The sequence below is a fragment of the Parasteatoda tepidariorum genome, chromosome 10, assembly GCF_982258835.1.
Source record: "Parasteatoda tepidariorum strain Cologne lab strain chromosome 10, Ptep-v5.0, whole genome shotgun sequence".
In the NCBI taxonomy this organism is placed as follows: Eukaryota; Metazoa; Arthropoda; class Arachnida; order Araneae; family Theridiidae; genus Parasteatoda; species Parasteatoda tepidariorum.
The window spans coordinates 27,766,379-27,783,037 of record NC_141764.1 but is presented as its reverse complement, the minus strand read 5'-3'; the positions used below and the strand labels follow the sequence as shown (position 1 = coordinate 27,783,037).

Here is a 16,659-nt window from a genome sequence, read left to right as displayed (position 1 = left end):
TATGTGAAAACTGTGTAAAGAAAAGAAATAATTAACAGTCATCTTCCTCCAAACAATCTCTTAACTCCCCATTTTAATAACACCATAGAAGGGTAAACATATTATTGCTATTTTATTTAGTACAAGACATGGTCATAAAATCGTTAAAAATTTTCAAACAAATTATGAATCATAGTTCTAAGGAACATTTTGGTAAAAGAATGACACTTAAGAGCATAGGACAAAAACTTTAGGACTTTTTTTTAGGACTTTTTTTTTCTTCAAAAAGTGTGTTAAAAAAACATAATTTTTAGAAACAAGAATTTCGGGTAAACCTCTACCATAAAGAATGGAAAAAACTACTAAAAGAATAGCTTAAATACCACCTATTTTTGATTTAGCGACTAAAATCATTGAAAGAAATGTTTTTATATTTTAAGAGTCTTTTTCTCCGTGAAATTTAACCTAGCTTTCTAATTTTATTGTTAACTATATTTAACCAAGTTTTTAGCAATAAATGCAAAATTTAAAGATCGATAATAAGAATAGCTGAGAAAATACTAAGAAATTGAAAAATAGATTTTAGATATTAATGAAAATGCATTAGAATATTATAAAATAGATTATTTTAAATATAAATTTACATCTTATAATATAATCTTTTAATGATATAACACTAATTAGGAGTTGCACATTTGAAAAGAAATCATCTTTAATTTTTAACATCAATTATCAAAAAACTTAAATTATTTGAAATTCTCAACAAAAATTCCTCTGTGCTTCATTATTAATCAGAGATAATTATTTATGTAAATTTTCCCATATTTAATGTTTTGATTCATAGTTTTAAAGTGCAATCAATTTGTTTACTCACGTAATAAATTTTCGCCTTATTATCTTTTCCGTAATATCATGATATCTTATCTTGCTATATAGAGTTTACAATAAAACTGTTCCTTAGAATGAAAACTTGTATTAGATTGCTAGATAGAGTTGTCTAGAAGTTAGAGACTTACTCTAAGAATACGCTAATACAAATCATTTATTAATAATCAACATCCTCGAAGGCTAAAGTATACAAATTTTTGTTCTAGAATTTTAGCATTGTTTTCAGTCATTACACGATAGATATTATAGTTCAAGGAAGCATTACCAGAGTACAATTTTTTTATAAAATATAATAGTTCTTGCTGGAGATTTTTCATTCATTTAAAAAAATAGAAAAATTGCAATTAGATCAAAATCATTACAGCATTAAATTTAAATTTGGTTTCACAGGAACTATTTGACCATTTTCGTTCAAATTTTGTACTTTGCCAAACAAAATTACATTTTCCAAAATGATGTAAAAAATTTGCATACCTGATATCTCTCAAATTGTTTAGACTATTATTAAATAAAATAATAAAAGTTAATAAATACTTTTTGAAAAAAATATTTTCTGCATCGAATTGTCTTTGAAAAGCGAATTCTTTGATGTGTGCAAAATATTTCGATCTGCTTAAAGAGATCTCAATTCATGGTGAAATTGACAAAATGTAGAAAGCACATTAACTAATCTAAACTTTCCAAAGCTCTTTTAACAAATATATTTGGGATATATTTCCCAGATAGCAGTTACTTCCCTTAATTATATTGTCAGAAATACAAATAAGAAAAAGGTATATTTATTCAGAGAAAGTACGTTTTTGTGTCTGTTTTCGTAACTCCATTAAAGCATGATTTTTTATATGCCATGACGCAAAAAAGCTCCGATTAAAAAAGTTGTTCTTTTTTTTAATAAATGAATATTTTCTTCTGCTAACTACTTTTTGATTTTTGAAAAGTATTTAAAAAAATGTTCTTGATGTGAAAACATTCCTTTTTCGAAGCAGAAGAATTCTGATTTGTAAAAGGATTGTTCTCACAATTCCCGTGACGTATATGTCACGCTAGGTCAATGGATTAAAAACCGTTGAAACCGTTGCGACTGAATCCTATTGTGTGAATATCCTATCATTGGATCAAAAGTTATTCGATTTTAATTTTTCCACACTGTACATGAGACCCTGCTTAATAAAAACAAATTAAAATAGCATAAATGTAACAAATATGTGTGATGTGAAAACAGTCCTTTTTCAAATCAGAAGAATTCTGATTTGTAAAAGGGTTGTTTCTCACAGTTCCCGTGACGTATATGTCACACTAGGTCAATGGATTAAAAACCGTTGGAACCGTTAAGACTGAAACCTATTGTGTGAATATCCTATCATTAGATCAAAAGTTATTCGATTTTTAACTTTTTTCGCACTCATGAGACCCTGTTTAATAAAAACAAAATAAAATTGCATGATTGTAACAAATAAAAACAATGATATTTTAAGTTTAAAATTATACACTATGTTTGATAACATCGACAAAATTAAAAAGCAAATTAACCTTAAAAATGCACCTAAATTTTTACTTGCAAGATTTACGTTTTTTTTTATTGGCGTGTACTTAGTTCAACGCCATTAAAGTTCTTTCTTCTGTATGTGCTTCTGAACTCTGAAAGTCAGAGCAGAAGCAATTATCCGGACATAATAGCCGAAAAAATGGACTCGAAAGGTTTTCTGCGAAAAAAAAAAGTTCTTAAAAAAATCTGATTATTTTTCCTTAAGCTGAGCAAGTTAATGTTGCAAAACTTAGATACTTCACAAAGCAACTCTTAACCTATTAGAGCATCTAGAAAAGATAACTTTGTAGAGGGCGTTGGTCTCTTCACAGCCCCTCTATTTTCACCTCAGAAATCGACTGCTTAAGTCGATAGTCAGTGTGGCAGGGTACTTCACTTGCGTTTGTGCAGTGGACACAGACAGTCACGAAACAAAATCTGTTAATATTTAATCGGAATTGAAAACACGTGTGCTTTGCTCAGGACAAAACTTTTGTTTTAGTTCAAGGGGTCAGATATAAACAACGACTAAATTATGAAAAAAAATTAATAAGCTTTATTGCGTAAAAGATTTTTAATATTATTAATTTTTAATCCTTATAATCATTGATATTTGTAATTAAGGTGTGCATTTTTGAAAGGAATGGATCATTTGAAATCTGATGAATTCTTATTCTTATGAATGATCAAATGATATTCTTATTTTCTCATTTCGCGAGGAAATAAATTTCTTTTATTACATTTGACAGTTTATGTTTTAAAATAGAAAAAAACGCAATTAACAACGATTAAAGTTTCAAAACTTGAGCGATATAAAAGAATGAGAAAAAGTGATGAACTTTTTTAACGCTGTCAAATTAACTGATTTAAAACTTTGAACTAATAATGATTGCTCAATATGAAACTGTGCAACTTTGCACTTATTTATTATTTGAATTTTTATTCTAGAAGTTGAACTCTAGTTTAATAAAACGATTTAAATTCATATAAACTAATCATGTTTAAAATTGTTTTAAAAAATTGCCAAAGTATGCACAACTTGACTATGTTTCTTTAAAACTAATTTATATGTATATTAAAAAATGGTTTACAACAATTTTCAACGGCAAGAATATTCGAACTGGGAAGAATATTGCAGCCATAAAAACTATTGCATTCCAACTTTTGATGACCTTCTAGAAGCTACTTCTCCTGAACAGAAAATAAATATTGAGTTTGATACAATATTTCCTAAAAACTACTACATTTAATTGAGATTGTTTTTCAGTTAATGTCCAAATAATAAGAAATGCAAGAATTGAAAATATTTAGTTTTATTCCAATTCACAGAACTGCATAAACAAGCGATGCACTTAAAATTTCTACTCCAACTAGAGCCAATAAATTTGCATATGCATACTGCACATTCTATGATATACAGTAAGCTTCATTTTTACTAATCATCATAAAAGATCAACTAACTTCCTGTACTCTGTTCAGCAGAAAAGTGTTAAACTCTCAAGTCTGATTCACAGGTGTCTGTTCATTCATAATAAATAATAATCTATTTTAGACTCTGCGTAGTAGAGAAGAATTTTATATCAGCTTCAAACCTTGGATTTAAAACTATCTGTTTTTACTTTCAACGAAGCAATGAACAAGATTTGGATAAACACTTTTATTATCGCATTGGTCTTTCAATTTGGTGAGTTTTCTTAGATTGTATTTTCATTAAAAAATTTTAAATTTTTAACTGTTTTAATAGGTGGTACTTTTATCTAACAAATTCTTTAAATAATAAATGCATGTTGATAGAAAATAATTTTTGCACGCCATTGAGTAAAAAATTACGGTAAATTGACAATTTTTTACCGCAAAATTAATTTTAACGGAACATGTTACGGAACACGTAATCTGATATGCAGTAAATTTTATACTAACAATTACCGTGAAATCACTAAAAGACACTCTAAATAAATATCTTTGTGTAATTTGCGGACAAATATTATACGGTAAAAATGGATTTTACGATTAAATAAACTTCATGGTAAAATGGATTTTACAGATGATGCACCGAAAGTGCCAGTATTTTATACCGAAATTTTTAAATGCCTACTTTCGAGAAAAAGTATAATTTGTTTCTCTAATAAGGAAACCTAATAAACTGTTTCTTTCAATGTCTAATAAATTTAGTTAAAAATGAAAACCGAATTAAACTTTTATTTTTAAAATGATTTATGAAAAAAGAAAGTAAGCGAAAGAAGTAGCAAATTTTGAATGCCAATTGACACAATTTTGGTTAACAGTCAATTGTAAACACAATACAAATGAACAACTGCAAGTAAGAATACAAAACATTCAAATTCTTTTCTGGATAAAGACATATTTTTTATCTAAAACAAATCTGAGTAATGTTATAATATTTTTTTACAAGAGAATACTGTAAAAATGTCAGCACGTAACTTGCCAGTACTTTTTACAGTAAAATCCATTTTTGCCGTAAAATTTTACTTAACAAAAATTTTTAATACCGTAATTTTTACAGTAATGTTTACTGATAAATCACTGAATTATTTTAATCAAGTATATATTACTGTGAAAATTACAATAAAATGCATTTTAATGATGCTGTATTCAGTTTAAAGGCACCCTGAGTGCAGCATCCTTTCCGCTTGCCATTTCCAGTACTTCTAACCGTAATTTGATTGAAATTTTTCACAGTGCAGTTGTAGGTGGATTTGGTTAAACTATAACTATTATGACCCAAATCGAAGTATAAAAAGGATTAGAATCATTATCAGCAGCAATTTAAAATTTAGTTGCCATGAAATGATGCAAATGTAGTTGTAGAAGTTGAAAATATATTTCAAAATATTTTATTGGAGTAATTAATAAAACTGAGTATAACTAATAATAAAATTAAATAAACAATAATGCAGGATGAGAAGAAAAAATAATAAAATTTTCATAATTATCGGTATATTACAACCAAAGTTTCAAATGAAATCTGAAAACATAACTAATTGTAACGTTTTTTTACATAATATTTCAAAATTATCCTCCCCTTTCCTAATGCTGAGCAGAAATCTAGCAACAAAGGTTACTACTATAGGCTGCAACATCTCGAAAAGTATTTTATCCCATTTTTACACTGTTATTTTAAGGGATAATAAAGTCTTATTAATATTAGCACAAATCTAAAGGCGAAAAAATGGAAAATTCTTCGTGAGTAAATCTGGAGAATAGTAAGGGCATTTTTAAGCTGCAAAACATTCAGAAAATGTTTAGTGCACTCTAAAGTGTTTCTAACTTAAATTACCGGGGACACATTACTGAAAACGAAGCATAACATTTAAAACATAACTGATTGTGTATCTCGAAAAATATTTAACACTAGTGGGCTGCGCCCCCTGCTCGCTAACGCTCGCCAACCCCCGAAAATTGCTACGCAGTCTTATATGGTTTGCTTCGCAAACCAAGCTCGCTTCGCTCGCTATTAACTTAGGTACATTGCAAATGCACAAAGTTCTAAGGATTCAAAACAATCATTCAAATCCGCATAACAACTTTTTTTTATAAAAAAATTACATCGTTTTAGTTAATACTAAGTCATTAAAATAAACTTGAATTCAAATAAATGACATGTAATTCGTTAAACCTATTAGAAATGTGCTATAGTATAAAATCTTAAGATAAAATTTCTAAAACTGATATCTCTTTAAAAAGGTTAAAAGTTTGGCTATAATTAAGTCTATTAAAAATTGAAATAAGTGAATTGCCATGGAAAAACCTTCATAAACAAATAAATTCTAGTAAAACAAATAAATTCGTGATATAAATCAAAAATCGTCAAATAAATTCGTAATAAATAAATTCGTGAAAAAAAGCGCTTTCGACAAAATACTAAAATAGAGATCTATCGACAAAGACTACTCACTTCTGCCTAGCTTATGCTCTCTCTGGTTATTTCAGTTTCCGTTTTCAAAAGCGCTATATGTTGAGCCATCTCAGCTAGATTTGGCATGTGACATTTTTAGCGGCAAACATTGGTCGATTTTCTAGCGTTGGCATTCGAGGAGTTGTAATGAGACTTTTTTTTGCCGCCGTGTAAGAGAAATATACATATAGATAAAACAATTTAAAATTTTAAAAGTAGATAAAAAAATTAATTTTATAATTTATTCCAATTATTTCTTCTCATCCTGAACTTCAAACAATCACTGAAGTAAAATAATCCATATCATTTTTTTTATTGTTTTTCATAAGCACTTGAAAAAGCATACCTTCATTATTTTTCAAACTAATACATTACATTAGTTTAAATTGTGATTTTATCTATTCACAATTGTTGTAGTATAACTTTTCCTATAGATTTGTTTGTCATGATAAAAATTCAAGGTATTTAAATTTATTCACATCATTATTTTTTTTCGATCTCAGAAGTATTCCTTTAAAATATATATATATATTTAAAAATATAAAGGAATACAATTGAAAAATACAACAATTTTATTCATCATTTTAAACAAGACAATTAAATCAATTGAAAAAGTTTGTTTCTTATCATAATAAATAGATGGAATATTTTTATTGTGATAAATAAATAAATAAATGAAATATTTTTAAAGGTTGTTTTGAAATTGCAGAAAAATGTGCAGTAATTGTGATGTTTGTTGTAAACAACAGGCTTAATGTTAGAATGTATTTATGGGAAACATCCATATTTGGGAAATGTAAATCATTTTATACCACCTGTCTCTCAGCAAACTCTACAAAAGTTTCAGAAATAAGTACGTTCATTAGTGCAAGATATCAAAACCGTTTTTCCAATAAGCTCTGAAAATCAAATGAAAAAAATTGAAAATTAGGTTACATACAAATAAAGACATATAATTGAAAATACATAATTTGTAAACATTTCAATTTTGTTAAAATGCGTGTATTGAATGAAGTTTCGAATAAGACACGAACTTGATACTACACTAATCAGCTAAAAATATTTTTATATAATTATTTAATGTATTTATTTGCCAAACATAAAAAATTTTAAAACTCACTTTAAGTTATTAGATAGGCAACAATTATTTTATGCATTCGTCTATAAAGACTTAATAAAATTTCACTTACCATAAAGTAATACAATTTGGTAAGAGACAGTAAATGTGATTTCCTATTTAATTGACTGCATAGTTACATGTAAAGATAATCTCAATATAATTTTTTTTTAAATCTACAAATTTTAATCAGCTGTAAAATTTAGTAAAAAAAATTTCTTTAAATGATCAAAATAAATTCCTCTTTGCCAAACTGTTAAGCATCTTAAAAATATTTCAAGATTATATACGAGTCATATTTTGATGAAAAAAGAATAGAGATTGGGAGACAGTCTAGACAAATTAGGGATTGCTTACTTTTATACGAGATAATGCTCCTGATAGTTTGGAAAGTTTTATATTTTTGTGCACAAAAGTGCAATGTTTGCATTGTATCCATTTGAGAACTTTACATCGCAACTTAATAGACATCATATTGTTTTCTTTTTTAGAGGTTATTAACATTAACAAGTCAAAAATTGCAAGGAAGCGTTATTTTTTTCTTCCACTTATTTTCATACTTTACACTTCAGAGAGATCAAGCCAAATAAGGTATTAATTTTTGTTTCTTTATTTACTTAAGAGAATAAAGCTAATTATATTATAATATTCAAGGTTTATAGAAAGACTCGAAATAAGTACGAAAAGTTTAAGAGAAAAAACTCGAAATAAGTACTATTCAAAAGTAGAAAAAAGAATGCTTTGCAAAATTTGAACGATAAGTTTCAGTAAGACTAATAATATTTGGCTTTATTCGTTTCATCATATATATATATATATATATATATATATATATATATATATATATATATATATATATATATATATATATATATATATATATATATATATATATATATATATATATATATATATATATATATATATATATATATATATATATATATATATATATACAACAAAATAAATATATGCAAGAAAACACGAGGAAAGTTAAGAAAAGCAATAAGTTTCATTTATTGCGTATAAGCTGCAAGTAAGCAGATCTCATTAGATAAGTTCAAAATGAAGATAAAACATAGGAAAATTATAGACATATGAAAAAGAGGGGGGGGGGGGAAATAATAATGAAAAAAATAACAAAAAACTGATTTTAAAAATAAAATGAAAAATAAAAATAGGATTAATTTTTTTTTTAAAAATCCGGATGTATAAGTCAAACGCGGACTCTATAATTATTTTATTCACATTTTGTTCGTTTAAACCAAACCAAAGCTAATTGAAAATTACTAAAAAAGAAAAGACGACATTTACAAAATATGCCTTAGAAACCATCATGTATGTTTGAATTGGGAAAAAATCCCATGAAAAAAGTAATTTTATAATACATATTCTAAAAACTTATTAAATCCGTTAAAAGCAATGAAATTATAAAATTTAAGAAAATGAAAATTTCTGCTTTTAGAAAACGCTATTGAAAAATTATATACGTTTTTTGCTTCCGTGTGTATTACAGTAATACTGTATTATTCTCATTCATATGGTTTTCAACATTTTTTTCAACTTATTTACACCCAATTATATTTTTTATCCATTTTCTTCTACTTTAAAAAGACATTTTGAGAATACTAATTTTGAGATTTTCTTTTATTATAGTTTATGAATCTTTAATTTAAACTTAGACATAATTATCATCCTTTAACTAAGGAGCTCCATTGCTAAAAAGATTTCGAACGGACTGTCTCTTTCACTTCTTATTAACCAAATATCAAAATAATTGGATTATTTTACATTTTAAACTTTATATAATGGACTAATAAAATATTAAAATATTTAGAGTAACGTTTATTCTGCAAATTCTACGCCTAAATCTTAGAATATTTAACGATAATCTTTCGTTAGCTTTAGAGAACGTAAAAGTATAGATTAGCAAACCATTATACATTTCTTGATTTATACCTTCAAAACAACTGAATTTATTATAAAGGGTAATGTACTTGAAAGAAAGATAAATTTTAATTAGTTTTAAGTTAAAATGTATCGAATTCAATAGATTTTCTTCCAAATGCAGAAGTCTGAATTAATCAAAGAGAAATTGTGTTCACCAGACTGTTAATATAGAAAATTTAATTACTTTGAATTTTCAAAATTAAAAAAGAGATTTGACTAGCTTACCGATTATAGCGATATAGTTGATAGCAATGGCCAGTAATAAAAGCAGTAGTTTCCCTTTTTTTTCCAAAACAGAAACAAAAAAGGGAGAAAAAAAATGTATTAAAATCTCCTAAATAACCATAATAATAACCATTAAATTTTTATAACTCAAAAAACAAATATTATGATCGAGTACAAAAATGGTCTCAGCAGAAAGAAAAATATTTGAATATGTTCATCGGGAGGAAGGAAATGATAATCAAAACTGTTTATTTATATCTAGATAAAACGAATAAAATAACCCATAATACAAAAAAACATAAGCTTGTTGTTCAACAAATGTTTTTCGTTGCAAATTAAGCTTACAATTTCCCCCTGCTAATCTAATTTCTGGCTTAATATTTTAAAATATTGTTTCTCTCAAAAGAAAGTAACTAGCACATGAATAACATATTATGTGCAAAATAAAATAGTAGTAGAATCGGATTTTCATGAAACAATATGCAAACTTAATGTTTCGAGAGGTTTGTGCAAATTACGATACAGATGCAAGAATGTACATTGTCTGAATAAATACAGTTTTTCTCCGTAAATTTAGATATCTGTCACAAAAATATGTAGATTAGCCAAATATGAAAATCACGATTCCTGTAGGCGTCGTAAACACGTGATTTAGGAACTGTTGGCGTCGGGAATTTAAGTCTATTAATGGTAATTTAAATTTTTGCTTATTTCACCATAACTCTGAGACTGTTAAAGAAAATCAAAAGAGTATTACACAATCGTAAAAATTCTCACATTCAGCGATAGTCTTGTGTAAAATGTATTATTGTTATTGGTTAATTTATTCGTGGTCAAAAAATTGTTTCAATTCTAAGACAATTAAATTTTTATTTTATTTTAATCTACGTAAGTTTAAATGAAAAATTCAGAAGTTTAGGAAAATTGACTGAATTGATTCTGAGTCATAAAACTTAAGTAATTTTAACTTATCATTTCTCAAGGAAGTGATTTTATAAAATATAGATTTTGAAAGTTAGAATTATATAGTTTTAAACTCTCTATATGAATTTATGTACCATACACTAAATTTTTTCAACATTTATTAATTTAAACCATAAATAATAAAAAAAAGTAATTCTGATTTCAATTGTACCATTGATATATATTTGAATAAGGGAATTTTGTAAAATATACTTATTAGTTAGTTGTAATAATAGCAAAGCATACGAAGATTGAAATTAATATTTAGAGATCTAAACTTTTGACGGATTCTGGGTCTATTGGAACCATAATTTGTTTGTTAAAAATCTGATTAAAAATCTGAAATCTTCGAGAGAAAAAAGCTGTAAAGAAATAAAGAACATTTTTCGTTCTAACATAAATTATATACAAGAAAAAAAGCTAAGTAAAATGTCCCTCTATGAATCATTAAGATTGCATCGAAGTGCTAGAAAATTTGTCAGTAAGGTCTAAAATTATTGAAGTAATCGGAAAGTAATTCCTTTTTTTCTCAACAGATGATCTGATTACATTTTATCACAGTCAATTTCACAGTTAAGTCACATAATTATATTTTGACAGCTGATATAGCAAGTTTTGCTAGTGAAAAGTTTGATTGATACTACGGAGTAGTTTTTACATGGTGCCCTTTCAAATATAGAAAGTTGAAAGTTAAAAAGTAGAATTTTTGACATATTTTGCCTTTTCTCTATCGAAAAAGTAAAAATGCTTCTTCGAGAAAAAAAATTAATACCTGACGTGCATGGAGAAGATGCATTAGCACTACGCTAGTGTCAAAACTTATTTGCAAAATTATGGAACGGAAAAATTTCCATTAAAATGCATGACCTCTCAACGCAAATTCAAGTTGATGAAGACACAAAAAAAGCATTAATTAATACAAACCTGCTAATAACAACTCGTTAGTTCTCTAAGACAATGTATTTTTTGAATTCGAACATTCATGATTATTTGAAAAAACAAAGATTTAATCCAAACCTCAATATACGGGCCGGGATAGCCTGGTTGGTAGGGCACTGAGCCCATGTCCTAGAGGTCATGGGTTCGATCCTCACAGGTCGAAGATTCCCCGTGTCCTCCCAAAGTCCTCCATGCTCCCATAACAAATCAATACCTCTGAGGGTACTGATCCAGGAGTTTCCTTGTCTTCTGGATTGGTTCAAAATTACAAGGCTGTGGAGTTGAACATAAGTAGTCGTAAACCCAAAAATTGGTTTCAATTCAACGACTGATATAAAAAAAGATTTAAAAAAAAACTCAATATACGGGTTTCTACTGTCCTTAAAAAAAGAATTTTGCGTAATTGCGTAGATGTCTGTAATTTTCTGTTCAAAAAGCAAGAAAATTATCAAATTTTGAAACCCACCATCACTGAGAACGAAAAATGGTTTGTTTACAACAGTGTTCCAAGTTCTCCAAATTTTTAAACTGTAAGACGTTTACTTTGAATCAGGAGGCCAGAAATCACCGGATTCAGTTCTTTTTTTTTTTTTTTGTTTTTTTTTTTTTTTTGTTTGAAACGAACAAACATTCCATACGCATGGAATTATTCAACAGCAAGAAAGATGGCGAAAAGTATTGCCCGAGAATGGACAATATGATTAAATAAAATACAATATATGATGCTCCGTTTTTCCTCATTTCTCATACCTTGTAATTTTAATTAGAAAAGACGTTTTGGAAAAGATTCACAGGGTGGATAATTTTTATTGCATCTCCGTCAGAAATCCGGTGGTTGATCTACACAAGAGAAATACTACTATACTAACTCTATGTGAACAATTTTTCGCTTTGCAGCAAATTTTTTAAAACATTTTACATGGCAAAACTGTTGGCCCAATTCAAAAGATCATGCCTGCAGATTTTTGAAATGATGCCATTTTTACTCATGCAAAATTCGAATTGAACAAAATGAGCGTTTATAACTTCTTTTTAGCTTTAATGCTAACAATTGCTTTAACATTCTGTAAGATTGCAATATTTATATAATAATGCTTTTTTAATCATAATGGTATTGAAATTGTAAATCTTCTCTTAGCTGCCAGTACTCATTTTGATTCATACAAAATTTGTATGAATAAAAAATATATTACTGTTGAAAACTTCAAGCACAATATATCAAATTGTGATAACAGTTTTGTAAATTTTCCAAAGCATTTGCAACTAAAACAAAGATTGTTTGCAGGCAGTGAATTATTTTGATCAACCCCAGTAAATTATTACAAATAACATTATACCTTAAAATTAATTTTACTAAAAAATCTGCATCTACTTATAATCTGAAACAAACAGCATCTCGAATTGTAATTCTAAGAAAAATTTAATTGAAATATTTTTTTCAATGCTTGTTTTATAAATTTTTTTGGATTTCAAGTTTAACACTTGAATTATTTCAGACACTATATTGAAATGTAAGAAAAGGTCTACATTTCAAACCAAATTTATTTTACTCTAAGCCAAGATAATTCGACGGGATATTTGCACTCTAATATTTATACTCTTTAAAAGTGCTTACATTTTCCATAAATATTTACTACTATATTCGATATATTAGTAACTATCAATAATATCTAACGCAATCATCAGCGAGTCCTAAACATGTTAGAGAAAATTAATTTTCAAAAAATTACGTTTTCAAGAAACAAAATATAATAAGTAATTAATCTGCAGTTTGCAGTGCTTTTAAGTGTTTAAAATCCTTTTGAAGTGAGAGTTGCAAAATTGTATTACAATCTCAGACAAAGTATTTTTCTTTTCGTAATAAATGTTTCAGGAATGTTTTTTAATATATTTCAATGTGTGTTGGGAGGCGAGTGGGGCTAGTAAGGACATTTTTTACGAACCATTAAAAAAACCTTTTTAAATATAATTTTTAATTCAGGAAGAATTTTTTAACAATAATTTTGACTTTTTACTGTTTTCTGGTTTATATCTAGACTTACAATGTTGCTTAGTTTTAGTTTTTCGATATTTATTTTCTTTAAGAAAGGTTGAATTTGCCTCGTGTAGTGGGGCTAGTGTGAGCAATCTTGATAACTTGTTACGTTGTCATTTATTACCCCTAAGACAGGCATATCTAAAACCAAAATGAAGTTAATTTCAACCCCTCTTACAAACATTGGCATATAATAATAAAATACTAATTAAATACTAATTTGTGATCGAGCATAATGTGGCGTATCCACCCCTACAAATATTAAATACCAATTCACTAGTATATAAGACATGCTAAATTGATTCTATTTTGAGATACTTTTTGATAGATGAAGATTGACGTGGTCGTTAATCAAATCCCTATAAATCAACTGAATATATGAATCACGGAAATGATTGTTTTTATATCTAACATTTATCTAAAGGAAAACTGCAAGTATTTGTGTTTTTGATTTATGTTTTAAGAGAAAACCTCTCATAGCCTGCCCGGCAGCGAAAAGAGTTGAATTTTTAACCATCAATTACTGAGAGTATTTGACGGATGTATCATAGAAATGAGAAAAACGTTTGCACAAGTGAGAACAACCTCACATTCGTTGAGAAATCCTTAGATGAAAAGAATACAGTTTTTGTTTTATGTAGTAAAAACCACGAAAACCTCTTCATGGAAGAAGCAGAAAAATAGAATTTATCATTTGATACTCCTATCACTGGGGATAGCTTTGATACTATCCTATCACTCAGTTTGCGTTTGCATTATCATCATTCAAGAGTAACTCCTTATTTGCTCACTAGGGAGAAACTTCCTTGTTGAATTACTTTTTTACTAAAACTAACCACCATTTACTTTAAGTGGATTAAAAAGTTACGAAACCTTCTCATAATCAGACCAAATGCCCAAGAGGAGAAGATTAACCCAAATGCATATACTTTAATGCTTCAGTAACATGTTATATTTCAGATTAGTCAGATGACATAAACTGTACCTGATATGGCATCTCTCCCTCGTACCTTTCATGCAACAACTAAGTGGAGGACTAATAGCCACAGCAGATTTAACATTCTTCTTGTTTCTTATACACACCGATTGTTTAGTCACCTGCCAGGAACGAATTTATGACCGTAATGCTTACTCGTTCCAACTAATGTAAAAAAAATGGAATAAATTTAACTAGGTCTTTTCCAACGTGTTATACCTTTTTAATATAATCGTCAGAATTCATTGCAATACAAAACATAAAACTAATTTATCAGTTATACATATATTATATAATTTATGATTATTATTATAAAAAAAGGTTATTCAAATTTGAGCCATAATTTTAAATCAAACATCTATATTATATAAAACGCTAATACGTACGTATGTATGTATGTATCAATAAAACCGATGATATTTCTTTTCTCGCGATGGCAACAGTTTTCATTTTTAATTGCCAGTTTTCATTTTTAATTTCAATAACCAGAGTGAGCATTATCAGGTTGTTCAATTCAGATTCATGCACTAAAAACATGACAATATTTAATTTAAACTCAATTAGGAATTAATTAGTTGAAGTGCGAATGCTTTAAAAGGCCGCTGTTGAATTGATATTTTTCTACTGGGAGCTACCTAAACGTCTAAAAAACGTTTAAGTGTTTGTATTGAATGCATTGAATTTTTTTATATTTCGCGTTTATTTATGCATTGAATTTTCGCGCTTTAAAATGCAGAATATTAGTGATGCAATATTTGATAATTTATTTTGCTAATATGTTTCTTATTTAGCTAATGTTTTTATTTTTTCACCATGTACAAACTAAATAGCAAATATACTTTTTTAAAAGCCAATAAGAACATTGGTAGAATTCTTCTACATAAGTACAATACTATGTCTTTGATGATAAAATACTATGTCTTTGATGATAATATATTATGTCTTTGTGCTAGAACATTGTGTTCATTGGCGAGCGAGCGCAGCAAGCCATGGTTCACGGCGTGAACCATATAGGATTGCGTAGCAATTCTCGGGGGATGGCGAGCGTTAGCGAGCAGGGGGCGGAGCCTCCTAGTAATGTGAATTTGCCATAACTAAATTAAGATGTTAAATTTAACCACGATATATTCATGCAAGTGAAAAAATTATGTTGCTTATTGAAATAATATGGTTTAATTTATCACCATATTAAATATTATGGTTCAGAAGGTTAGTTTAGTAAATATTATGTTTAGCAATTTTAAGTAAAAAATAATTATGAATCTTTTTTCTAAATGTTACTGTACAAACTCTTAATTTAATTAGCATATCCAATGCAACCTTTTTGTGACTGTTACGTAAAATATTCTAATGCTCTAAGCTAAATTCCAAGTAATAAAGGAAAATTCTTTACTGTTACTTCATTGTATGATCTTAATGGAAATCTTTATCGAATATTTTTCCCCATAACAAAAGACTAAAAAACTAATATTTAAAAAATATTAACTTTCATTTCACTTAAGCTAAGATTTCATTCCATCATCTCTAAACACTTCCCTTTGTGTCACGTAGAAAAGGCAAACGAAAATTATTTTGTGAGTTTACCTTTGGGGCCAAACTGAGAATAATAGTATCGAAAATCGTTGAAAAACCCATTTCTAAAGAATAGAGAAAAATTGATTCTTTAACGAGATTACAAACGCAAAAAATCCAATCCTTTTAAAATAGGAATTTTATAAAGAGAATTGTAAAAGTTAACATTAAAGCAAAACTGAACAAACTTTTTATTCGGGAAAAACTAAAAATGCCCGTAAGTTTGTTTTATTTAAGAATCACAAAGGAAAATTTTAATAAGTTTGTAGAGTGAGTGTAATCAAATGATATGAGCTGTTTTTGATAAATAATGTAAATTTTAAAGATTAATGTTTACGCAAATCATTTATTTACTGAAAATATTCAATGCTCTTTCGTGTAACACATGCAAATGGAATATTTAAACTATTTTATTGTCTAAAATAGTTTATGAAAGTTGGAAATGTAATAAATGAGGAGCAAACAATTTGTTCAACCTTGGAACCATAACAAAACAATTTAATGAATTTCTATAATGAAGTGAAAAATGTATCAGACTTGAAAGAGTATGTAAATTTTAAGTATTGATCTTATC

The 16,659-nt window shown here is 27.4% G+C and overlaps 1 protein-coding gene across 1 annotated transcript in view; it reads left to right on the top strand.

Moving 5' to 3' along the window:
- Positions 1 to 2,759: 2,759 nt before the first annotated feature.
- Positions 2,760 to 16,659, top strand: part of LOC107446015 (cell adhesion molecule Dscam1) — a 195,532-nt gene continuing 181,632 nt past the window's right edge. Inside the window, exon 1 of the mRNA XM_043052767.3 lies at positions 2,760 to 4,076. Coding sequence (XP_042908701.3) covers positions 4,025 to 4,076 — 52 coding nt within the window. The 5' untranslated portion in view covers positions 2,760 to 4,024. The remainder of the gene's footprint in view (positions 4,077 to 16,659) is intronic.